At 36.6% G+C, this 27,261-nt stretch overlaps 2 protein-coding genes and 1 long non-coding RNA gene across 3 annotated transcripts; 1 reads left to right on the top strand and 2 right to left on the bottom strand.

Moving 5' to 3' along the window:
• Window positions 1-1,581: 1,581 nt before the first annotated feature.
• On the bottom strand, window positions 1,582-2,586 carry LOC145952311 (uncharacterized). The gene is made up of 4 exons (XM_083064651.1): window positions 2,570-2,586; window positions 2,404-2,484; window positions 1,996-2,253; window positions 1,582-1,921 (listed from the first exon to the last, which is right to left on the bottom strand). Exons 1-4 carry the CDS (start codon window positions 2,584-2,586, stop codon window positions 1,582-1,584), a joined length of 696 nt encoding a protein of 231 aa, XP_082920777.1.
• Window positions 2,587-16,392: 13,806 nt separating this feature from the next.
• On the bottom strand, window positions 16,393-18,722 carry LOC145952816 (uncharacterized). Its single transcript, XR_014430304.1, has 2 exons — window positions 18,380-18,722; window positions 16,393-16,592 (listed from the first exon to the last, which is right to left on the bottom strand). It is a non-coding gene; the product is annotated as an uncharacterized LOC145952816 (long non-coding RNA).
• Window positions 18,723-22,215: 3,493 nt separating this feature from the next.
• LOC145952310 (uncharacterized) lies at window positions 22,216-22,899 on the top strand. Its single transcript, XM_083064650.1, has one exon. It carries the CDS (start codon window positions 22,216-22,218, stop codon window positions 22,897-22,899), a length of 684 nt encoding a protein of 227 aa, XP_082920776.1.
• Window positions 22,900-27,261: the final 4,362 nt, after the last annotated feature.

The raw sequence follows: 27,261 nt of genomic DNA, 5'->3' as shown, positions 1-27,261 counted from the left end.
TACTTTTTATATAAGTCAACATGTTTAACATTTGGTCCCTTATTATAATTGTTTGTTTCAATTTAGTCCCATTTTAATTTTTTGTCTCAATTTGGTCCCTAATAAATTAAATTATTGCAATGTCGGACTTCCGTCTAAATTTGTTTAACGGGGTTAACTCTTGGCGACGTGGACGTCACTTGGATGCGTACGTGGACACCACTTGCATGCGTATGTGGACGCCACTTGGATGCGTACTTGGATGCCTTTTTCTTTTCTTCTTCTTTATGTTTTTGTGGATGGGTATCTTTTCATTATTCTCATCTGAAGGTTCTTATTATCGCCCCCACTTCCTCTTCTTGTTTTTCTTCTTGTTCTTCGTCTTGTTGTTGTTCTTGTTCTTCTTCTTGTTGTTGACAAATTAGTTTAGGAGGAAGCTAGGGTTTTGGGTGGCTGGGACGAATCACGGGCATGGGTATTTATAAGAGGAAGCTAGGGTTTTGGGTGGCTGGGACGAATCACAAGCGTGGGTGAGATTCACACCCGTGATTGTCGCGGTGATTCGTATCATGGTTTTAATGTCACTGACGCCGTGTCAATCACGGGCGTGATTGTGAAGCACGACCGTGATTCTTGTACTGATGGTGTTTTTTTTTCCTGACTGATAGTAGAGGGAATCACGGGCATGATTGTAAATCACGACCGTGATTCTAAAGAGTTGGACTTAAGATGTTTTTTATTCATACTAATAACAAAGGGAATCACGGGTTGGACTTAAGATGTTTGTTAATCTGACTAATAACAAAGGGAATCACGGGCGTGATTGTAAATCACGGCCGTGATTCTCACGGGTTGGACTTAAGATGTTTGTGATTCTCACGGGTTGGACTTAAGATGTTTCTTTACTAACGACTTGGACTTAGTTAATAGTGTCATTTACCACACTTAGTTAATAGTGTCACTTACCATAGTTAGTTAATAGTGTCATTTACCACACTTAGTTAATAGTGTCACTTACCACAGTTAGTTAATAGTGTCATTTACCACACTTTGTCATATTATTTACGATTCTCTTATTCTTGCATTTGTAAAAAATATATAAATCAAACAATGATCATAAAAATAGCGTATATCATTTGTTGAAATATAAGTAGTCAACTATTGTAAATCACAATAATAATAGTCTCCTACATTAAATATTGTCATATCATTAGAAGTTAATATTGTCATGCAAAACATTATCTCAAAAGTCTGCTACATCATAAATCACCAATACAGTTTAAACACAAAATATTGTCTATAAACCCTAAAAGCAACAAACAACAATCTTCAACTTTGTCATGGTTTCTAGTGTGGTCGTGCTTTCCTAGGCTTCAACTTCTCCCTGATAAGTTCAAAGGGTTGGGTGGGCTCAGATGGTTGTGTGGGTTGACATGGCTGGGTGGGCTCAGATGGTTGGGTGGGTTGATGTGTTTCATTTGGTATTGGTGTATCACTTGGGTTTTCCTTACAGGTTGATTTGTTATGGCCAAAACTCTTGAACCTACTACACTTTCACCTACATCCCCTCCTTCTCAATTGAGTGTCATCCTTCTTCACTTCCTATGGCTCCAAATTTCTTCTTTTCTTAGGGCATCCTGGAATTTTCTTACATGGCAGTGGAAGAACATTAGGGCACCATGTCTTGGTCCAGAGTTGCTGGCCATTTACTAGATATATCATTGATTGATATACAACTTCATATGTTGCCCTCTTGTAATATTCTGGCACAAAATCCTTTGGATCCAAATTCATATACCTCATACATGATATAGCATGGCAGCAGGGCAACCCAGTCAACATCCATTTTCTACAGCTGCATTCCTGCAGTTGCAAGTTGATAGTATATTTATCTCCTATCAAGTTGACATTTCTGACGTCAAAAACTTGCTCTCCAGCCCAACTGAAAATAATATGTTAACTCATTATAAACCAATAATGGGTTAATTTAAACAATTCAAACCATGTGAAATATACCTTGGTATCCACCATTTGCTGAAATTACTTTCCTTTTCAATCTTCTTAAGTATTTTAGGAACAATATCTCCTTGATGAAATGTGATGTTTTTCCTATTTTTAGCCCATCTATTCATCAAGTACAATCGGATGTCTTCTAACATGGTAACAATAGGTTTTTCTCTAGCATCAACAATGACCGAGTTAAAAGTCTCACTCATGATGTTAACCAAAACATCACATTTAGGATTTGGCTTGAACCTTGACTTGCTCCAATACCTGAAAGCAATAAAATCTATCCAATAAACATCAAAACGCAACTCATACCCCAGGCTCACTCTTACCCGTAGCCCTAAATTCACCCCAAAAAGACCCTTTAATCAAATGTGAAACGAAAAAAAAAACAAAAACCCTAAAGTAAATACTTACCCGATTAGAACAACACACAAACGTGGCTTCTTCTTCTTCAAATCAATCACCAATGCATGCCCCTTCTTCTTCTTCAAATACCTAAGAACAACTTTATCTCCTGTGAACTAATGGATCAGAGTTCTCTCTTCTCTCTTATCTTTTCTCTCTCACGATTTTGGGAAACAAAATCCCTTCTTCCATGTTGGAAATCCACATCTCCATTAAATAAAATTATGACATTTTAATTTTTTTCCACGTGGAAAATGCCCAAACAACGTTAAACAAATTTGGACGGAAGTCCGACAATGCAACAATTTAATTTATTAGAGACCAAATTGAAACCAAAAATTAAAATGAGACTAAATTGAAACAAACAATTATAGTAAGGGACTAAATTAGGTTTTTAGCCTTTATTTAATTTTTTTTAATTAAATCTCTAAATACCACATAAATTTGTATTTAGATAAACTTACAAGCTTTTACTTTTTATATAAATCATGATGTTTAATATTTATAAAGAAAAATAAATGTATGGTTTTAATATTTTATGACATGATATATTAGAGCTCAAGAAATTTGATATATATATATATATATATATATATATATATATATATCATTCCTCAGATTCGATGTCTTAAGGGTTCCAGTCCATAACATTTCACAGAGTAATACTTAACAAAACTCTTCATTAGTAAAAATCTTTCACTGGCCAGAATCCTCTTTGGATAGCTTTTTTTTAGATGTTTGACCGTCTTTATTATTATTGATTGTTTCTACAAACCAATACAATTAATACTTTTTAACATATTTTGTCCTCACTCATACACTAAACTCATCCATCTCTAAATTGCTCAAACCCAAACACGCTTAATTATAAAGTTCTTAAGTGATTAACAATTGAAAAGTAGATGCATTTTGTTTGTTTAGTTAATATAAATTAATTCCCTTAAGTAATATTCAATTGTACAATCTCACACTTGTAATTTTTTTTGAATTCCTTTGATTTCAATGTCTAGGTTGTTATAATATATTAGAAGTAACAACTTGTAATAAGCTCGAGAAGTACTATCTTAAGACACACTTTCCAATTGGAAACTACACAAAAAAAATAATTACAAAATATTCAAATGAATAAACCTGTGAGCTTTAACTTTTTTTTCGTCAATCTTGATTTATTTTCTTGATTGATAAAACTTTAAAAAGATTCTTGAAATTTTTTCTATTTTTCGTGAAGTATTTGCTCTCATTTTGTTTATCTCTTTTCTTTCTTGAAAAACATCTATTTCTTTCTAAAAAAGACTCACTTAGAAATTTGGAACTCTTTTGAACCTATTAAAATGTTAATTATGTTAAGTTTATATTGAAAAGTATTTGTGATGATGTAATAAGTTACTTTGACCATGTAATCAATTACTTTGTTGTTAGCCAAAACAAAAGTGAACTATTTGTAATTTGTTATATCATCATGTAATCGACTAAAAGAAAGCTCTTTGTTTTTGAAATTTTCTTTTTATTCCTCATGTATCGACTATGAAATCATATAATCAATTACATTAGCAACAAGGCCAATTTATAGAAAACTTGATGCATCATATAAGTGGATACGATTGAGCACAACTTTATAACTCAACAACTAAACTTCACTTCTTATGTAATCAATTACCTCGTGGCATAATTGGTTACATAAAGTGTTTTGGCTTTTTAGAAATTTTGTGTAATCGGTTACTTTAGAACATTTCATGCACCATGGAAAAATCAAATGTCATTGTAATCAATTACTTTATTCTATAATTAATTAAATTAGCCTTGCTAAACTTTTAAAATGATTTACACAATTGTTTTTTCGACTTGGTTGATCTTAAGCTTTTAAAAAACTCTTTTAAGTCCTCTTTAAATGTTTTAACGGTTAGGGAGATTATAGCTTATCTCATTCGAGAATTATCCCTGACACCAAAACCAAGACTTACCAAATATAAAACAATACTATTACAACATGACACAACTTGATCATTTAGCTCATTTTCTTTATCATGTGAAAAGTCAAAACATCAGCATCCGAGGTAAGAGGGAGAATGGAAAAATTATCTCTCAAGTGCATATATAAGGAATATGGGTAGTGGAATTATCCCTAAATCAAGTTAGGTTCTTATGTATGTAATCCCAGAACGGGTCGTTCTGGTTTAAGAACGGGTCGTTCTGGAAGTGAATTTTCCACATGATGATTGAGTTTAGAACGGGCCGTTCCAGATCCTATTAAATTGGTGGTTCAATCAGGTTTTATCTTGACTTATAAATGTTGTTACATTATTTGGTAAAATTGATGATCTAGATGGTAATTGGATTCCTTGGGATATGCTTATGTTATGGCTTAATTGTTCAATTAATTATGATGTGAGTATGTTGGCTTGAAATGAGATGTGTGTTGAATGTGAATGAAATGTGATTGTGGTTCCTCACACTTATGTCAAGGGTGGCACGACCTTGGACAAGAGATGCTACAGGGGTGGCGTGACCTTGGCATAGTGCGGGATGTGTGAGGTAATTAACACTTATGTCAGGGGTGGCACGACCTTGGAAAAGAGATGCTACAGGGGTGGCCTAACCTTGGCATAGTGTTAATTGCAAGATTTTGTTGAGCTTAGGAGAGCTTAAAGAGTTTTGATGATCACAACATGAGAACAACAACTTGGAGCACAAAAACAAAGTCAAAGAAGAGTCAAGAAAATGCTATGAGTTGGAGCTATGTAATAGAACTTAGGATATAAATTGTTGTGAATGTGTTTCTATATTTTGTGTGCTTAGTATGCTTTGTGCATAATCAAATCTTATCTAAACCAAGTAGAGAGTATATGATGATGAGTTAAAAACATTGGAAAGTTATTTTGAGTCTTAAAATGAAGTTTTAAGAACTAACTCAAAATAATCGATTATTGTTAAATATGATCGATTATTTCAGCAAATAGGCTAAGTGGAATGCCTTGCTGTAATAATCGATTATTATCCCAGGAACAACTCTCTGGAATAATCGATTATCTAGCTAAATAATCGATTATATTGTTCTTGGTTGATTTCCAGAAAATCTGAAGAACAAAATAATCGATTATTCTTTAAAATAATCGATTATCTATGTCTGAAACTTTTATAAATAGTTTGAACTTTGAGAAACTTCAGACATGAGTTAGAACTAATAAACAATTTGTGAAAAACGTTTTTGTGAGTCTTTGTGACATCTTGGAGAGTTTTCTTTGTGAAATCCAAGAGTGAAAACGTTTGTGAAAAGCTTTGATAGAAGATCATCATCATCATATTCTTGAAAAGGGAAGATAAAGATTTGTTCAAGAATTCCAGGTGAATTCGTTCCTTTTATTCTTTGTGAATCTTTGTGGAAAATCTTGAGAAGGGTTTCTCAAGTAATAAGGTTTCTTGTAGTGGGTTCTACAAGGGGTGCTTTCTTGGGGTCAAGAAAGTGGTTATCTTTAGTATAGAAGTATATGCATGTGTGTTTGCTTGTAAACCTTCTTGATTAAAGATAGTGGAACAAATCTTAATCAGGTGTTGATTAAGGACTGGATGTAGGTCACATGTGGAGTGGCTGAACCAGTATAAAAGACTTGTGCAATCTTCTTCTACCTTATCTCTTACTTTGAGTAATTGCTTAATTGAATATTAAAGAAGATAAAACTTGATTAACAAGTGTATGTGAATCTTGATGGTTTAAATCTGTAATTGAACATTATTGTTGAACCTCATTATGTTGTAATCAAGTGAGCATATTGCATTCATATTTTTGTAACAAGTCTTTAGAAGAGCTTCATTTGGAAATTCTGTCATAGAAAAGTTTTGATTGAAATTAAGATCCAAAATACTCTGATAAATTTTTTAAAGGGTCATTGAATCCAATTCACCCCCCTCTTGGATTGTGCCATTCTTTTCTATCAGATTTGTGATGATTATTAATGAAATGTGATTATGATTCCTCACACTTATGTCGGGGATGGCATGACCTTGGGCAAGAGATGTTATAGGGGTGGCGTGACCTTGGCATAATGTTAATTGCAAGATTTATGTGTGGTAATTAGTATTTATGTTGGTGTGGCATGACCTTGGGCATGCGATGCTACAGGGGTGGCGTGAGATTAACTTAGTACATATTATATGATGTGATGGATTGATGTGATTGTGAATTGTGATGTGAAGATGATGCATGATTGATAGAATTAGTATATATAGAAATGGTTGTGAATATTTCATTAAGTAATGAGTTATGATGAGATTATGTTGTGGAGTTTCCTTGTGTGCTTTACATATAGATGTTTTCTTTTCTCACCGTACAATTTGTGGATATTTTAGGTGAGGAAGATTCGGCTTTGAGTTGCATCTAGATTGCCAACATAGGATTGTGGGTGTGCTCTGATATTGTACTTATTATTTTAAAAACAATTTGTAAATTCTTATGTTTTATTTTCCAATTTTTATTTTCAATTATTTTGGATATTGAAGAACATTTATGAAGGCTTTTATGTGAACGCTTTTACCAATGTTAAAAAATTTATTTCCTTAGTTTATTTACATTATTATAATATATGTGTTGGGATAGTAAGGATGTCACAACTAGAGGGATTGCAAACATGTCAAAGGAGTGGTTATGCTTTTGTGCTAATTGTGTCATTAATTTTTTAGATGTGATGATTTGGTTTAATTTGTGGTCTTCCCTTTTTTGCTTGATTGTGATTTATGGATGTTAAATTGGGTACTTTTGAGTGATTTATGACCTAAAGTTTATGTTTTAAATGATGTTTTGTGGGAAAAAGGTTTTCACTAGTGAAATAAGTTGTGTTTAGAGTCATCCATATGAGACTGAGCATCGAGACTTGAAACATGAGACAAATTAGAGGGGTTATGAACATGCTAAATGAGTGCTTATAATATGTTTGTGTTTATTGTGTTATTAATTTCTTAGAAACCATGATTTGGTTTAATTTTTTTTTCTTTATTTTTCGTGATTATGATTCATAGATGTTAAATCGGGTATTTTTGTGTGATTCATGATCAAAGATTTACGTTTTAATTGTGTTTTTTTTGGAGAAGGATAATAAATACCGATACAATACGTGTTTAGAGTAATCCGTATGAGACTTGAAGCATGAGACGTTAGTTAATGAACAATAATACATTATTGAGAATTGTGTGAAACATTTTGACATGTAACATGCTTCATATGCATAAACCTTGGTTTTGAGGCATTAATATTGAATTGTATGGAGAAAAGGTGTTGTAAAAGATCTTTGGGATTTGGACTTTGGGCATCAAATTTGTGATACCCTTATACCTCAAAGCATAATGACTAAATATTGTTGTAATTGAAAATAATTATAATTAAAAACATTATATAATACTTAAACTTTAACATATTGTAAAAGGGTTCACAAAATTTATTTAAAAACTCTTAGCCAAATCATGACAAAAACTTAACACAATTCTTAACGAGGTATAAACCGCTTGATTACATAAATTCAACCAAAAAATAAAATAGAACTTTGTATAACTATAAATACAGAAATATAAATTTTCCACCTTAATGTCACACTATCAAAGCAAAACCCAAAATAACCAAGGAAGTTCTAAACTTCGCCTCCATTAAACTCCTCTTTCTATGCCTGATCTAATCTTACAAGTGGCGATAAACTTAAACACACAATAATAAACACAACGGATGAGAATACATCTCATCCGTATTCTAGATTCATGTTCAACAAGGTAGTATCCACGCCCGAAATCAAGAACCTTTCTGCTTAAATTGCACTTAATGTGGGTGCCCCCACACCCAGAGTTGAGGAGTCAAAGATCCCTTTAGAACTAATCTACTTAGCCTGATCTAGGTCATGCCTAGCACCACCTTTTCTAAAAAATGACATCAAAATGGAATTAGGCGTAACATCATTGGCCCAACGTAGAGACATTAGAGATCTCTCTGACATTCTTATGCCTAACATGACTGTCTGTATACCTAGCACAAAAAATTAGGTTCATTGCACTTGACTGCATGTAGGCGTGCTTCACATTGCTCTAGATTCTACACTTTATAGAATTTGAGCTATGTGATCCAAGGCTCTCCAACCCCATCCACAACCACCAATACATATCTTTTGTTCAATTAATCAATAAAAAACATTTTATATCATACATACAAAATTCATAGAGCAGTAATTCATTCAATTTTATACATTCTCATCAAAAGACCCAAATTCATGACCCTAGCCCTCAAACTCATCAATCCATCTTCAAATTTACGCAAACCAAAATATACAAATGAATATAAAAGAACAAATGCGATGCTTAAAACACAAATTTATACACAAACACTCACAAAGATTCAAACATAGATCTTAGAGGCTTAGGGGTCGTCTCACCACCCTTACCCCTTATACATGCCCACGAATGTGACATTCTCACTCCCTACTTTACCTCAAGTGACAATTCCCTAACACAATAGGTTCTTTGTAGCCCTAGTTGCTACTTCGTACTCTCTTAAGTGGTCTCTTTTAGGTTTCTCTCTATAGATGCTTTTATGGTTTAAAAAGATGCACAAGGAGAACCTAATTGTTTTTTTTTAATAAGCCTTCATATTAGGCTTAGAGTCAAACCCAAACTCTCCACTTATAACCCTTTTTATTTTATTTAAATTAATTAAAACATTATTTACATTATAAATTCAATTAATTAAATTAATTAAGCTCACAATATAAATTTTATTAAGATAATTTACTTTATTTTATTTCTAAAAATTTAGGATGTTACAAACTTAATTTAAGAACTCCAATCCAACTCAATGATGAGTTTGGGTGGACCTAGTGCTACTTTGTAGCCCTAATGAACCATTGGTGAATCTTCCCCTTATTTATCAATTTGGTTTTTTGATTTATTGGATTTGGGAACTCTGATCTTTTTAATCAATTCAAGTTTTTGAAAATCTGATCCATATAAGTAAAAAGTGGATAACCGAATTACAATGAATCAATTCACTTTTAAAAAATCTATTCCTTTTTTTTAAAATCAAATCAGTCAACTTTATAAAAACTAACTTAGTTAACTAATTTATTTTTATTAAATGGATCGGTATGGATTTAAAAAAAATGATCATGACCAACCATAGTTATATAATGTGACTTTAATTTAGTGAATTCCTTTTATTTTATGACTTATTTAATTTTTCACGTGATGATTAAGCAATGTGAATCTATTTCTTGGTATGATTGATGTTGTTCACAGGAAGACATAACTACATTTAAAATTTATTGGTATGGAGCTATTTTTCATGTGATAGAAATGTATATCAATTAATTTTTTTTATTAAATGTATTGGTATGTCCAATTTTGCTAAAATTTGGTATTTATGCATGATTGTTCAAATAATATTTATGTCCAATTTTCCTTGATGGTGTCAGGTCAGGGGATTGGGATGGGTTTGGGCCTGTAGGAACAAGTCTCTTGATTTCATGGGGAAAGCCTAAATCATAGGAAACAAATGAATTTTCCCCTAATGGTACTGGGTCAGGGATTGGGCCGGGTTTGGGCCTGTAGGAACAAGTCTCTTATTTTCTTCGGGGAAACCTAAATTCTTGGAAACAAAAGAATGTGTCCCTGATGGTATTGGGTAAGGGGATTGGGTTGGGTTTGGGCCTGTAGGAACAAGTCTTTTGATTTCGTGGGGAAATCCTAAATTATTGGAAACAAAGGACTTTGTCCCTGATGGTATCAAGTTAGGGAATTGGGTAGGGTTTGGGCCTGTAAGAACAAGTCTCTCAATATCATTTTGAAAACCCAAGTCATTAGAAACAAAAGAATTTGTCCCTAATGGTATCGGGTCAAGTGATTGGGTTGGGTTTGGGCTAGTAGGATCAAGTCTCTTGATTTCATGGTGGAAATCAAAGTCATTGGATTCAAAGGAATTTGTCCTTGATGGTATCGAGTCAGGGGATTGAGCAGGGTTTGGGCCTGTAGGAACAAGTCTCTTGATTTCGTGGTGGAAACCTAAGTTGTTGAAATTTAAGGAATTCGTCCCTAAGGGTATCAAGTCAAGGGATTGGGCTAGGTTTGAGTTTGTAGGAACGAGTCTCTTAATTTTATTTTGGAACCTTAATTCATCAGAAAAAAAATGATTTTACCATTATTGGTGTCAGGTCAAGAGATTGTGCAAGGTTTGGACCAGTAGGAACAAGTCTCTTGATATTATAACTTATATGATGACCACTTACTATAAAAGAAAGAAACAAGAAAGCCACAACCCCAACCAAATTAACTTTTGAAAGTTCCATCTTGCTAGGGATTTTTACTTGATAGGGCTTGGTTATTAAGTGATTCCTTGTAGTCCACCTCCCCTTGAAAGTTCACTTTGTGCACTTAAGCCTTTCCTACCTATCTTGCACCTTGAAAACCTTTTTTTTTGTGAAAACCTTTTATCACTCACTCTTTGTGAAAACCATTTTCAATCCCTTTTTGAAAAACAATTTGTGAAAACCTTTTTCTTGATCAAAGATGAGTGATCATTCTAGTGTCCATGGTCATAATCCTCGTAGCACTAGGTCTAGTGTTAGGGATGAACTTAGGGAATTGAAAGAGTACCTAAGAAAAAAAGAAGAGGAAAATATAAAAAGAGAAGAAGAATTGAAAAGGAAAGAAAAAGAGTTTGAAAGAAATAATGAGGAAATAAAAAGATTACTTGAAAGATTAGTTGTGGGAGGAGAGGCTAGTGGTTCAAGACCAAAAGTCACTTCTCCTCAACCCTCAAGAGGAAAGGGGCATATGTATGCAAGTGCTCATGAGGAGGAAGGGCATCATACCCAACCTCCAAGTGATCTCTTCTTTAGTAGTCATCACAATGATGATTACTATCAAAGGCCCCCAAGACATCATAGAAATAGGGAGTCCTCCAATAGGGAACCTAACATCAATCTTCCCCCATTTCATGGCAAGGATAATGTTGAAAATTATTTAGATTGGGAAATGAAAGTTGAGCAACTTTTCTCTTGCCATGGAATAAGTGAAGATAGGAAGGTTTCTTTAGCAACCCTTAGCTTCCAAGGGCATGCTATGTATTGGTGGACCTCCTTAGAAAAAGAAAGGAGAATAAATCATGAGCCCCCAATCCAATATTGGAATGAGCTCCGTAGTGCCTTAAGAAGGAGGCATATTCCTCCATACTATGACCGAGAGCTTATGGATAAGCTTCAAAGATTGAAACAAGGGTCCTCTAGTGTGGAAGAATATAGGCAATCTATGGAGTTGCTAATGATGAGGGCTGGGATTAGGGAGGAAGAGAGGACCACAATCTCTAGATTTCAAAGTGGTCTTAATCTTGAGATAAGAGACAAAGTTGAACTTCTACCTTATAGGGATTTGAATGAACTAGTTCAACTTTGTTCAAGAGTGGAGCATCAACTTCAATGAAAACCTTTTCGAAAGGACTCCATTCCCTCTTATTCCAAGAGTTTTAAGAAGGAGGGCCACTCTTCCCTACCTTATCCCAAGGAAGAAAAAGAAAAAGAAAAAGAAAAAGAAAAACCATCTTTTAACGCATCTTCCAAAGACACTAAAACAAGTGACATCAAGTGTTTCAAGTGTCTTGGCCGTGGGCACATTGCTTCACAATGTCCCACCAAAAAAACCATGCTTTTAAAGGGCCAAGATCACTATAGTAGCCTTGATGAAGCTACTTCCTCATCTTCAAGTGATGAAGAAGAAGTTCTAGCATCCGAGGAAGAAATCTTACCTTGTGAAGGAGACCTATTGTTGGTTAGAAGGCTCCTTAACAATCAATCTAGTGAAATTGACCAATCACAACGAGAGAACTTGTTTCAAACAAAATGCAAGGTCTTAGAAAGTACTTGTTCTCTCATTGTCGATAGTGGGTCTACTTCTAATTGTTGTAGTACTAGATTGGTTGATAAGCTAGCCTTAACTACAAAACCTCATCCTAAACCTTACAAAATGCAATGGATCAATGAGGAAAAAGGTGTTGTAGTCAACCAACAAACAAGCATACCAATCTCTATTGGCAAATATCAAGAAGAAGTTTTGTGTGACATAGTGCCATTAGAGGTTAGTCATGTCTTGCTTGGAAGGCCATGGCAATTTGACAAGCACATAATCCATGATGGCCTCACCAATAAAATAAGTTTCCAACACTTAGGTAAGAAGTTTGTGTGGTGTCCTCTATCACCCTCTCAAGTGAATGAGGACCAACTCAAACTAAAGGCTAAGAAAGATGATGAAGAGAAAAGCAAAAACAAAAACAAAAAGAAAAGAAAAGAAAAAAAGAATTTTTCCTTTGAAGACAAAGGGCTAGGTTCAAAAGAACCTTAACCCTTGTGCCATCCTCCTTCTTTTGGTGCCAAAGAAAGATGGCAATGGAGGATGAGCACCTTTTTAAAAGCCATCATTGAATAAAAGGCACCCAATCCTAAGTTAGATGATTTGGTGAGTGAATTGCATGGGTCAATAAATTTTAAATGGTGATGCCTCTTTGGCTCTTCCCTTTTGCCCTAAGTACCTTCATTCAACAAATTATGTACTTAAGGATTGCATAGTTAAGTTTTAATATTTTACTCCCCTAATTGTGGTTTCACTTCTTTTGAAGGATCAATGGAATGGAAGAACTTGAAGATTTGTGGTCAAATCCTTCTCAAGAAGGAGGGTATGATGGAGGACCATCCATGGTACTTCATGTGAAACCCATCACATGGTCCAATGCTATGACTAATTTTGAGTAGTGTAGGATTTATTTGGTTTATTCCAATTTTACCCTTGTATTTTGGGGTATTTTAGTCATAGGATTTATTTTCTTTGTATTTCCTATTTTACCCTTGTATTATGGGGTGCTTTAGATAATTAGGGTTTTCAAATTTTGGGCTAGGGTGTTTTAGAGGAGGTGACGCAATTTTTGGCAAAGTTTGGACCTATTTTTGGTGTTAGAAAGGCTTAGGCCCAAGTGGAGGGCAAAGGTTGCATGGTCTTATCATGCACCTTGTTATAGCCAATCTAAACTCATAGATTCCAAACTTGGCCACCAAGTTGCATCTAGGGTTAATTTGGCATTGCATTTGGAGTGCATTTGGCCTTGGCATTTTCGGCCATGCAACCCTAAATGCAACCCTAAATGCAACTCCTCCTATAAAAACCCCACACCCCACCACTTGTAAACACTTTGGATGTATATGAATTTGAGTGAGCATTCTTATGCCTCAAGTCCCTATCCTTAGTCCCTAGCTAAATTCGGCTAGCCTACCTTCATTCTCCACCCTTGGAGAGTGATACCTAGAGTGGCCTCCACCTACCTTGGAGTGAGCCAACCTAAATCACCAAACACCATCTCCTAAATAGCTTCCGCCCAAACACCTCCCTTCTCACATCAACTTCCTTTCCTTCACCAAGTACCTACCTTTATCTTCCTTGTTGAATCTAGATCAAGGGCAAGGCTTCCTCTCCTTCATCCCTACGTCATTTCATGGAGAAGGAACCCATCAAGGGTTTAGCAATGGCTAAAACAATGTATTAAATAGTAGGTGTCTTGTTTATGGTTTATTTGTGACTTTAATAGATGACCAAATTAAATTAAATTTTTAGATTTTAATAATTAATCCAACTTCAATTGTCACTAAAGATATTAAAATCTTAGACTCTTAATAAATTATACATTTGATATTTATTTTTAATTAATTTTCTATGCAAGAATCATATGTATTTTTTAAGATTTACGATCTTTAATTTTTTTAGATCATTATCATTTTATTTACATTCTATAATATTAATAAAGGAGATTATTTCTTCTAGTGTTCACATTTTTAGAATATTTTGTCCTTATAATCACCTCTTAAACTACTCTTTCTCTCTCCATTATTTTTAAAAAACTATCCTTATAATTACACTTACTCAGATAGAGTTGTACATTAGTGAGGTAGTGAGGTTATATAGGTTTTCCTATGAGTATAATCTCCGAAAGGGGACTGGAGACATTACGACTTACGAATTAGAAAGCAAGATGCGAGGAGCCTACCCATTTCTGTTATCAGGTAAATTTCGGGGAAAAAATTTCAAAAAGGAGGAGAGAATTATAACACCCCGATTTTCATAAATTATATGATGGCTCAAAGCCCAATAAGGGTAAATTAGTAGCCCAAAACGGGCCATTCCCAAACTGGAACGGACTGTTCCAAATTACTTAAATAAGGGTTACCTAGTAGCCCAGAACGGGTCGTTCCCAGACTGAAACGACCATTCCAAACTACTAAAATGTCCTAGAACCCTAGTTGGGAACGGGTCGTTCTGGTTTAAGAACGAGTCGTTCCAAATATGGTCTTTATGAGTTAAACTCAACTCCAGAACGAGCCGTTCTTGTTTAAGAACGGACCGTTCTAGATGCGAATTTAACACATGATGAAAGGATCCAGAACGGGCCGTTCCGGATCTGAAACGGACCGTTTTGACCACTTTTGACATCTATAAATAGCAGACTCTAACACTACTCCTAGACACACTCTCTGAAGACCAAGGAGAACCAAGAGAAGGATATCAACTGGATTTTGCTCTAGCTTCATCTCCTGCTTATCGAGGTAAAAGGGGAGTGAGAAACCTCGCTCTGGGTGTTGGAATGTATGTTAGGTAGTGGGATTAACCCCTAATCCTATGTTTTTTGTATGCTCATGTATGAGGGGTTTTTCCCAATTATATCTATTTTATCTATTACTTTTCTTATATGTAAATAATTATATGATTTGAGATCTCAATGGGTTTCTATGGGAAACCCTAAGGGAATGCATTAGTGATTGTAAAAGGAGATTGTTGGAAGAGGCAATTATATGAGTAAATTGTATTATTTTAAATGTTTATTGGAATATGATGAGATATGATGAGATAATGTGAAAAGTGAATATGAGACATGAGATATGAGGATATGTGATAACGAGACATGATAATGTGATATGAGAATGCACAGAGTCTTAATTTACATGCATCATTTACATAAATGTTTTTAAGGGTACGATATATATGGAATACACCGCCAGGGAAAGCCCTCTTGTGTAAAAGCTTGGGGATTAGTCCTTGGGGATAGTTTGGTTTGTAAGTCCTACACTACAAAAAAATGTGTGATTTGTGGCGATTACTTTGGCAGTTTCTGGTGATTAAAAATCGCCACAAAGCGCATTACAAGCGTCATTAATAACTGTCGGATCTACGGTCGCCAAAAATCGTTTGCGGCGGATATTTTGTAAACGCTAGTTTTGAGCGCCAGAAAATTCAATCTCTTGGTGGTGTTTGAAACCGCCACAAAATGCATTTTTATTTTGACTTGTTTGTCATTTTCTGGCTGTTTGAAACCATCACAAAATTCTTTAATTCTGCCCAATTCAAAGTTTCTGACGATTTTAAAACCGCCACAAAATTATTATTTTTACTTGTTTACATTTTCTGGCAGTTTTAGATTTGCCAAAAAAATATATTTTTTATGATCTCACATTTTCTAACAATTTTAAACTATCAAAAATACACTTTATTTTACGATAATTTTTTATTTTTAAAATATATTTGGAATTATTTTAAAAGTTCATTTTTATTATAAATTGAAAAATAATATTCTATATATTTTAGGCATTTATCAAATTATTATTAAAAATTATCACCAACCATATTAATCATTAAAAATTAATAATGACTATATTATATTATTATTTAATTCAAGTAACTTATAAATAAAAATTTTACTTGTCGAATTCTAGGATCATTTATTTTAGTAAATTCTACCTATAATTATAATAATATTTATGTGTTTTGTATATTTCTTGTTCAAATATAATTACATAATGATACATTAAATTAACAACTTTTAAGATTATAAAAAAATCAAGACAACATCTAGCCATAGGTCTAGCATGACATTTTTTATTATTAAGACATTAACATCCATCAGTTCTAAAACATATTCAACATATTAAGTAACTCAAAATCAAATTCATGATCAATGCTCAAAAGCAAAATATGTAAATTGTCCCAAAATTAATCTTGCTTCAAATATAAAAACATAGGTTCAAATTCACGAGTTCATCATGTCTAACAAAAAAAAAACAATAATAATGTCAAACTCCATAAACATTACTATCTAATAACGATCCTCCTTGTGGTGTTGGCATGTCATGTCCACTCCCTTCATCCTATAAAATACAAATTGTTTAATGTTATCCTTATTAATAAATTATGCATAAAATATTAAACTTCAATTAAGTATTAATATAATTTAATTTAGTGCAAAAACATATAAAACACTTACCGCTACATTACTACTACCACTACCAAACATAGCCTCTAACTCAGTAAGAATATGTCCTTCCTTCATTTGTATGTAAGCAAGCATGACATTTTTTAATGTCTTGACATTTTCTTGAGAAGTTGCCAATTGACCCTTCAAACTAATTACTTCCTTTTTTAGTGGAATCAAGATTTGAAGAACTGTACCCTACACTACTAAGTCCTATGGATGATTGAAATGCCACACTATGTAAACCTCCTAATCCCAAGCAACGTACACGTCCAGCATGATCCTTTCCCAACACTTTACTAAAACTATCATTAGTTGAAATTTCATTAGAGTTGTCAGTTTGACTCATTTCTGTTGACATCTCCTCCTGAAAGAAACATGAATAAAAAGAAATAATTTTCTGCTGATTCAATCATTTTTATCATAAAATTATTCACTCTGTAGTACACAACTTACTAGTGAGAATATATTAAGTACTGCAATAACAAACAGTTGCATACCATACATATGACTCATGTGTTATGAAAATATATTAAGTACTGCAATAAAATCAATCAGAAAATAATTTTATGTAAATCAGAAAGGATTTTATGTCATATATACCAGATCAAGATTTGGGAAAACACATGAAATGAACTTATATTTAGTTGATATTTTGAAGTTTGCATTCACTAGATAGTCAAAATATGAAATGAACTTATATTTTGTATGTATATTGAAATGCTTGCCTCTGGTAAACCTCAGATGGCTATAGACAAAATGATTGAAGGACGTCTCCGCAAGTATTTTGAGGTGTTGTATTTATGGACCAAAAGTTTATTATGAATGATACTATAAATGTGACCCTATTTCTCTACAAGTATTTTCTATGAATGGTACTATTTTGAGGATTTTGGCCAATTCTAACTTCACAATAGATTTTAAGGGCTGAATTAATCCATATGGAGATCCTATTTGTTTTATTGTTTATCAATGATTTATAGACCTACCGAGTGTCATTGAGGATCATAGGTGGCTTGTTGTGTCAAAGGTTGCAATATACATAATTTTACTTAAAAGTAATGGCTCCTTGTTTGATTCTCACAATTATATGAAAGAATTATGAAATATTCAACTTTAGCTTTATGACAGTCGATATAAAATAATTTAATAAAGCTATTGATAAGTTTTATTAAATTATTTAATAAAGCTAACCAGTAAATGAAAGTGTTTTGTTGAGTGGAGTGCCAGTAAGCATTTTTCTTTACCCCAAGACCACAACCCAGATGTAGAATTTCATGATAAGCTTCCAGTTTTTTGCGCCTTTTCCTAGTGCAAAATACTCTTTAGATGTGTATTGCTACTTTTATGTGTGTTCTGTGTACCTTTTGTGAAGCATCCATCAATGGAGCCAATGTTTGATAATTGATTGTCTGGTATCTTTCATTTCTCTTTGCAGGCAGTTGCTCTGTATTTTAAGGGTTTAATCAAATTGTATTGAATAATGGTTTAGTTAGTGATGTATTACTGTACTAGTCATGTTTTGCATGTGTTCATCATGTGATAATGACACGATTTGGGGTTAAAGTGTATGCTTAAACTAAGATTACTTTGACGTGTCTCTGACCATGTGGTATTGTCAATTGGAAGTGTTGAATTTCTCCATTTTATATGATAATGTGTATAGCCCAAATTGTTTCTTACCTCACCTACTTGCCTAAAATTATTACATGTCTTAATGATCAGTCAAGTTTCTTTTCGGGTTTGCAGCATCCTATTCCATGACTGACCTGACCTATGCCCTCCATAACAAATGATAATATAATTGTGGATCAAATTCGTATTATGTTTTTATGTCTAAGAAATTGGTTGATTTTACTTTTGATTGGTTTACTGACCATCTAAAATTTTCAGGCAAGAAACAGATGCATCTGAGACTGTTGCTCAGGTTGCCTAAGTTTAAGGTGATTCTGTCTACTCGGGAAGGAAAACCTCTGAGAGCTCAACTTTGTTTTTAAGGCTTTTGCTCTCTAGCTGATAATATTTAAACACAAATGGGGAACGGGGAAGAAAGCACAGTAACTCCAAATGTATTTAGCAGTTTTAAAATAAGTGACTGGCATTGAGAAATATGATGTATTTATGTATATGCTGCTTACGTAGGTGTATGTTAGTCTAAAATTATGACTTTTGTCTTGTGGAATACTTAAGTTTAAATGAATATGGACAACCTATTTTAGAATTTAGAGAAATTTATAGATTTTGCATGGATATCTGGTCATATGACTATTGAAATGTTGGTTTTACAAGTCCTCACAGAACCAAAAAATGCTCTGGCTTAGCAGTACAAGAAATTATTTAACATGAATAATGTAAGCAGTTTTTCCTTATTCTCTATAAATACATATCATTTATGAGAGTTTCTATGTTTGAGTGTATGTGGTGTGAAAACTTCAGCACAGCTGTTATCATTATATCTTTTGTACCATTTGGTGTTTGTGTTAGCTAAGTCAAACCTGATCAGCTTATTTCAGAATCATTCAAACTGCACTGCTTTTCTTGCAGCCATGACTAATAAACAAGAAGGATTTTACCTTCTTGCAGCCATGACTTCCAATAGAGTGATTGTCCCAGTGAAGTTATTATTGTAGTATAGTAAAGGTTTTTGCACACTTTCTCCTACTGGTTTTAGTCCAGCAAAGTGAATGACAACATCAAACCTGCAAGAAAGGAAAAACCTTAGGAAAACCATATAAACTGATCAAAACCAAAGAAAACATGATACAGAAAGACTTGTGAAGTTAGGATTCAGGGAAGTTAAACTTGGGGAAAAATAAAGAAAAAGATCAAAGTAAGCACGATAAATTGATCTACCAAGCGTCCAAGCAATAAATGCATATGCATTATTCTTTTGTACAATCTCATCTCATGCTATTCTATACTTCCTGCGAGCCTGCGACTGCTAGCTTTGAATGTATCAAACTATCAATAAAAGAATTTTCCAGAGATGATCAAATCATGCAACTTACATTGAATAAAGGAAACAGCAATATATAAATCAAAATTGAATGTGACAAATAAAGGACCTATTTTCACCCAAAAATAGGTGGACTTTATATTAAGTACGAGCATACAGGGGACAAAATTTTTTGGTGGTTTGATGTGTTCGGAGACACCCAACTGTCTTGTGGAACAAGGAAAATTTGAAGAGGGGAGAAAGGTATTGGAGAGAGTTAGGGGTACCCCTAATGTGGATGCTGAATATGAAGATCTTGTTGAGGCCAGCAAAGAAGCAGAGGCCATCAACAACCCATTCCAGAACCTCCTCTTGAAAAAGAACAGACCCCAGTTTATAAATGTAAAAGCAAATTATAAAATGATACATATGCTATTTGCTTAACTCATGTTCAAATCCAGGCTGGAAAGTTATTAAGACATTGTCAGACAACATTTGCACAAATTTGGTAGGAAAAAAGGGCAGTGGTGTGAGACCCGCATCTCTCATCTCTCCCTTTCAACTCTCACTCACTCTATTCTCACTCTCACTCTCTCCTTTCCTTCCTTTGTGGTGGCTGTGGTGAGCATAGGTGCTGATTAGTGGCGTTTGGAGCTAGCTGTGGGCGTGGAGCTTCTCTTCTTCTCTGTCTCTCTTTTTCCCGTTCGTTTCTCCTTCCCGGAAGCTCGGATTTCTTCGTACCGAGGTAAGGGAAGCTAGGTTCTTTGGCTGATTTTCGTTGAAAATGAGTTCCTATACTCATTTATGGTTGAATTTCTGGATGAATTTGGTTGAGGTGGAAGAAAATTCGTTTTCGGGTTTTTCCGAGGTTTTGGGTGAAAATTTGGGTTTTAATGATTTGAGGTTGCATGCTGAAAATGAGGTGTTTTTATTGATGTTTGATGAAAGTGTGAACTTTTGGATAGTTTGCATGTGGATTTTCTAGTTGTTTGCATAGGTTTTGAAGAAATTTTCGAAAGTTTGAGGGTTGCTGCTGGGTATCACGCCGGGCTCAGTTCTTCGTGTCGGGCGCGTGACCACCAGAGGGCTCCATTTGGGCAAGCCCGCCGGGCGCAAGGGTGTGTGCGTCGGGCGAGCTTGAGAATGTGAGCCTTTGGATGGCCCACGTCGGGTGTGGCTTGGACCGCCCCGGGCGCTATATCAGTTTGTATCATGTTTTTGGGTTTTCTGGTGACGCGTCGGGCACGACCATGTCTCGTCGGGCGTGGGGACTCCTTGGGAGTCTTTGCCAGGGGGGCGCTGGGTGTAATTGGTATTGCATCGGGCGCGAGACCTTGGGGAGGTCTCTGCCTTCCCTACGCCAAGCACGGGTTTGGGCACGCTGGGCGCGTGAGACTCCTCAAAAGTCTCTGCCTGGGTTTGCACCTGGTGCGTTTGAGCCTTGGGCTCTCTGGTTGTTCTACGCCGGGCACGAGTACTCTTGTGCCGGGCGTGCTGGTTCCTGGTGCTCCCTGGTTGTGCCACGCCAGGCGCGACCATGAGTGCGCCGGGCATGGATGAGATGTTGATTTATATGTTGTTATTGCTGATATAGGGTGTGCATTGCTGATAAATGTTGATATATGCTAAGCTGAGCTGTAATTGATGAATATTGTTGTGCTGTTAGATGATAATGCTGAATTATAACATTGTTGTGTTGTGAGATGTTCAAGATGTGTTGTATATTATTTAGCTGTGCTGTATGCTAATAATGCTGATTTGCTGTGCTGTGCTGCATGCTGATATGAGTTGTTGTAGGCCGTAAGGCTGAGCTGTTGTAGGTCGTAAGGCTGAGCTGTTGTAGGCCGTAAGGCTGAGCTATTGTAGGCCGTAAGGCTGAGCTGTTGTAGGAGATCTCCGAGCTGATATGCGTGACGACGCATTGTTTGTTTATTGCTGTTATTGTTGAATGATGTATGCTGTGATATATTATATGCTGATGTTGCTGAACTAGATGATATGTTGTTAGCTATAGCTGATTATAATTCCTGTAATTATATGTGTTTATGTAGATTCTTTTCACTAGCTTACCTTTTGTTGTTTCCATGTGGTTTGGACTGCGATGATCATACTATGTATGGGAGCAGAACAGGGATAGGCTGGTCTTGAGGCAGGTCTGCAGCTGGCAGATGGAGTGGATGTTTGATGTTTTGTTGTTTTGGCCACTAGTTTGGCTACCTTTGGATGTAATTTTGCATACTCTGATTTTTTTAGCCCCAGGCTAGACCTTGTGTATATATTTTAGCTGCTTATATATATATGCATACTCTTTTCTGTGTGGTGTTGTGGTGTTCAGCTGTGTGTGACGGCCAGGCGGGTCGTTACACTTTAGTGGTATCAAAGCAGTTCGAGTCTAGTGGACACTCTTTGTGGGTGGTTCCTTTAGGCTTTTGTTGTGCCGAGCTCTGTGTTGTGTTGCTTTGCTTTGCTGATTTATTGGTTGACTGCTGTGTTGATGATTGTTGTTTGGTTTAGTTATTGTATACTGAAGGTGCTATTACTTTTGTAGACAATGACTAGAACCAATGAGCAGATAGCCCGTGCCATGGAGATGATGGCTACAACTATGCAGCAACAAAATGCCTATTTTGTTAGGATAGACGCTGATAGAGTTGCAGCTGGTGCAACAAGGCCCGTGGGGTCACAGGAGAGCCGAGATCCAACTGAGTTCCGGAAATGCCATCCTCCACAGTTCAAGGGAGATGCAGACCCAAAGGTAGCTGACCACTGGATCTGTGAGTTGGAGAAGATCTTCACTATGTTAGGATGTTCTCAAGAGAGGAGGCTGGCATATGTTGTATACATGCTGGTTGGGGAGGCAGAGCATTGGTGGAGAGGTACCCATCATATGCTGACTGCTAGAGGAGTTGTTGTTGATTGGGAGTGCTTCAGGAGGGTGTTCCAGGAGAAGTACTTTCCGAAAAGCGTGAGGCACGCCAAGGAGGCTGAGTTCATGCGGTTGCACCAGGGTTGGATGACAGTATCTGAGTATGCGATGAGATTTGAGCACCTGACTCGTTTCTACTCACAAGCTATATTTGAGCCCTGGAAATGTAGGAAGTTTGCTGAGGGTCTAAAGCAGGAGCTGAAGAGGGTGGTGGTGCCTATGGCCATCATTGAGTTTCCGGCCTTGGTGGAGAAGGCTAAGGTGGTTGAGCAGTTAGAAGGTGGCAACCGTGTGATGAAGACTGCTGAGGGACCAGTTGGGTCCAAGAGGGGAGGAAATTAGAGGAAGCCATATGATAGGCCCCAACCACCGTAAGGGGTCCTGTCATTAGGCAACCTGCTGATGCTGCCAGAGGAGGGAGACAGGGTGGAGGTGCCACTCTTAGATGTTACAGGTGTAGACCCCTAAAATTGTCCGGGTCGGAAATAAAGCTTGAAGACTCTTGAAGACTGAAGGAAAGTCAACCAGAAGGACTCATGGAAGGCCCTAGGAGGATTCTCTGTAGGTCTAGAGGTCTTATAATAGCTCAAAATAAGGAAGTGGAGGGAATAAAGCCCAATACGGCCTCCCAAAAGTTCAGTACGGCCGTATTGAACATTTTGAACTACAATACGGCCGCACTGAACTCAATACGGCCGTATTGAAGTTTATGAACTTCAATACAGCCGCACTGAACTCAATACGGCCGTATTGAAGTTTCTGAACTTCAATACAGCCGCACTGAACTCAAAACGGCCGTATTGAAGTTTCTGAACTTCAATACAGCCGCACTGAACTCAATACGGCCGTATTGTAGTTCAAAACTTCAATACGGACCGTATTGACTCCAGGGCCCGTATTGCACCTGTTCCCTATAAATAAGACGTCATTTGGACGTCATTACACACTTTTACACTGAGTTTTAACCCTCTTCTTGAGTATTCTGGGTTTTTTTGAGCAGTGCTCTGCCTAGAAATCACTCGGAGAGTTGATCCGACAAAGTTCTCGAGTTCTGAGCTTTTTGCTTGAGTCTCGAACTGAGTCGAAGGGAAATCCTCTGGATTTCCATAGTTAAAATTTTCTAGGAGGGAGCGAGCGGGCTTGTAGAGCGAGGGAACGCCAAAAAGCTTCCCAGTTTTACTTGAATATAAAAGCACGCTTCAAAGGTTTCTTCTTAAGACCTTCCTTTTATTGCTTTCTGTGTGTATATTTAACTGTCATCATGTAGATAGTTAAGTTATAATTGTTTAGAATAAATGAATAAAGGGTAATTTAGTAATTTCGCACTATTATTTTTAGAAATAATCTGTCATAGGGAACCCGAAAGGGGCGCTGTGGGGTGCTAACACCTTCCCCACGCGTAACCGACTCCCTTACCCGACTCTGGTTGTCATGGCCGAAGTCGATTTTTGAATCGATTGCCTTAAACTTCTTTTTCCAATGTTTTGAGTAAAACATTGGTGGCGACTCCATGAACCCTTCCTTTTTATGAAAACCGCTAATCCATGGAGGGTCCCGCTTGGGATTAACATGGATTGGTGAGCCTTTTAATAAAATTGCTCGTTTGACAAGGTCTCAGTTTGAGAATAAGTCATTCTAGCAATCCATATTTTTAAACAAATAAAAGAGTCTAACCATCCATCGCGAATGCCGAAAGCCCGTTTCGGGCCGGTGGCGACAGATGGCGACTCCACTGGGGAAGCTTCGAGAGTCAGTCCCATTTAGTGATGGATTATTTTTAAAATAATAGTTTAAAATTACTTTATTACCCCTTACTTGTATGATAACATGCTTTATCTATTTGGCTTTAAATAACTGTTGTATGTTTAAATTTTCGCAAATGTTTGAAATAAAAACTGCACACAAACCTTTGCACACAACAGTTCCCTCTATACCCGGGGGCATGAGTGGTAAGCCATAGGGAGTGGATGTTAGTACGGCCGGTTGTCGAATGGGTCTATAGGTGCCCGTAGACCGTTGTCGGAAAGCATCACTCAAGGTGATAACCATGAACTCGAGTCCGACAGTGCGTTGGAGCTTTCCATCGACTTACGACGAGAGGAATTGGGTCCCTATAATGGGGGCACCTTGGGGGCCTCAGACCGGTGAGAACAGTTAGAACCACCTTGACTATGCACCTTTCTGCAGGAAACCCCTACCTCGTGATTCGCTCGTGACTGTTCGTGGATGAGTGAATTGTTTGTGTAAATGCTTATGTGCAATTGTTTGTGCATTAATAAATAACCTCGTGATAAGGTCTAAGAATAAATCCCCATGCATGAAAATACCATGACATGAGAGGAAAGACCATGTGCGAAAATATAATAAAAGTGAGGAGCATGTGCATCATTACCAATAAGACATCATGCAACCTCATAAACCATGCATTTTAGGTTCACCAATACCTCTTGACATGAGTAAAAGAGACCCATAATTATCGAGATTCTCCGTTGAGGAGAGATCATAAGTCAAGGAGGGTAGTAACACTCTGTTTTAAAAAGGCAGCGCCTTAAAAATGGAGGGTTATCAAGCTCATGTCAAGAGCGTATTCATTCCATAAATTAATTAAGATTAAATATTCATTTTTAGAAAGTGGCTGGTCATCTCTCTGTCCTCACATGCGCGCAGAAAATCAAGAAGATGGAAGCGCTGGAGGACCAAAATAAGAAGCTTACAGCCGAGCTCTCGCAGCTCAAAGAACAAATGGCGCAAATGATGGAGCTCATGCGTCATCATAATGTACATGGGTCTCACCACAGTGACCATGAGTCCCATCATCATGAGGAGGAGGAGCACGAGGAAGAACCTCCACGAGCTGTACCCCTTGGGGCGGGGATCATGATTAAAGAGCCCGAAGTTTCAAAGGAACAATTCCACGCCCTAGAGGATCGGCTAAGGGCTATGGAGGGGCATGACTTCGATATTAAAGATGCCGCCGACATGTGTTTAGTGAGAGACATCCAATTCCCTCCTAAATTTAAAGTGCCGGATTTCCCAAAGTACGTGGGATCGACTTGCCCTAAAAGTCATCTCACCATGTACTGTCGCAAAATGGCTGCATATGCCACAAATGAAAAGCTCTTGATCCATTGCTTCCAAGAGAGCTTAGCCGATACTGCGCTCAATTGGTATATGCAGCTAGATGGAAATCTAGTACATACATGGAGGCAGTTGGCCGACGCCTTTCTCAAGCGCTATAAATACAACATCGACCTAACACCCGATAGGTCAGATCTTCAAGCCTTGAGTAAGAAAAATGATGAATCTTTCAAGGCGTACGCCCAACGATGGAGGGAGTTGGCGGCACAGATAGAGCCCCCCGCTGTCGGATAAGGAGACGGTGTCCTTATTCATCAACTCGTTGACTGGTCCCTATTACGATAAAATGATAGGGAACACAACGACACTCTTCTCGGACATCATCACCATTGGGGAGAGAGTGGAACAAGGACTTAAAAGTGGGAAGCTGGCTAAGCCTTCCCAATCATATGAAGCTAAGAAGACCTTCGGGAAGAAGAAAGAGGGAGGAGTCAATGCTATAACCATACCCTCGGCTACTTCCACTTCGAAGTCGGGAAGATCGCAATTCACCCCTGTGAAGAAGTTTGATAAACTTCCGACCACTTATAGCGATCTCCTGCCGAAGCTAGTAGAAGCCAAACTTCTAGCTCATGTTCCACCAAGGAAGATCGACCCACCTTACCCCGATTGGTACAAGCCACAAGACAAATGTTTATACCATTCGGGGGCACCAGGGCATTCAACAGAGAACTGCCTAGCTCTCAAACACAAGGTCCAAAGCCTTATTGATGCTGGGTGGGTCACTTTCGATTCGACAGCGCCCGACGTGAGCAAGAACCCTCTGCCAAAGCAGGAGTAGAGAGAAGGGCAAGCCACGATAGGGCCCCTCCTTAATTTTCTTTTTGGGACTCATGATCAGTACCCGAGATCATGAGGACCTTTCATATAAATAAGGGTTTTGTACATTTTACATATATCAATAAAGAGGCATTTTTCACACATCACTCTCTCTTTTGTTCTTTTCTCTCTTTCCTCATTAACATTAATAATTCTAAACCTAAACAGAACCAATAAAATAATTATGTCTGTAATTGTTCGCTCTGACCGGGATCCGAAAGTTGAGGATGAATGGGTTGAGTTGGACAGTGATGAGGAGGCCATCTCTCCGGATCTGCAAAGACTGCTAAATCAAGAAGCTCGTCTACTCCAACCGTATCAAGAGAAATTGGAGAATGTGAATTTGGGGGCCAGGCCGAGAGATAAAAATGGTCAACATTGGGACCCATATCAGTGATGAAATAAAGACTAATGTTTCCGCTATGATTATAATAAAATCATTCTTTCTCATTGCTTCTTTTCTTGCTTATAATAAAATTCTAAACCACATTATTTTTAACCCTGTTTGAATAAACATGAATGAGGTTAAAATCATCTTAATAATAATAAACCCACATCATTTTTATGTGGAAGTGTGTGTGACAACTTGGAGCACCTTCCCTTGGCCTTGACAAGTGCCATCATGGGTAAAAAGAAATCTTTCAAAATAAAAGAAGCTCGGCAGGAAACTCAAAAAGGGGACTGCGCAAAAATAAAAGACCCGCTAGGAATCCCACAAAAGGGTGACCTAGGCAAAAATTAGGGTTA

Source organism: Cajanus cajan, chromosome 10, assembly GCF_000230855.2.
Source record: "Cajanus cajan strain Asha chromosome 10, NIPB_CcT2T_4, whole genome shotgun sequence".
NCBI classification, from domain to species: Eukaryota; Viridiplantae; Streptophyta; class Magnoliopsida; order Fabales; family Fabaceae; genus Cajanus; species Cajanus cajan.
This window is presented reverse-complemented; position numbering and strand designations above follow the sequence as displayed.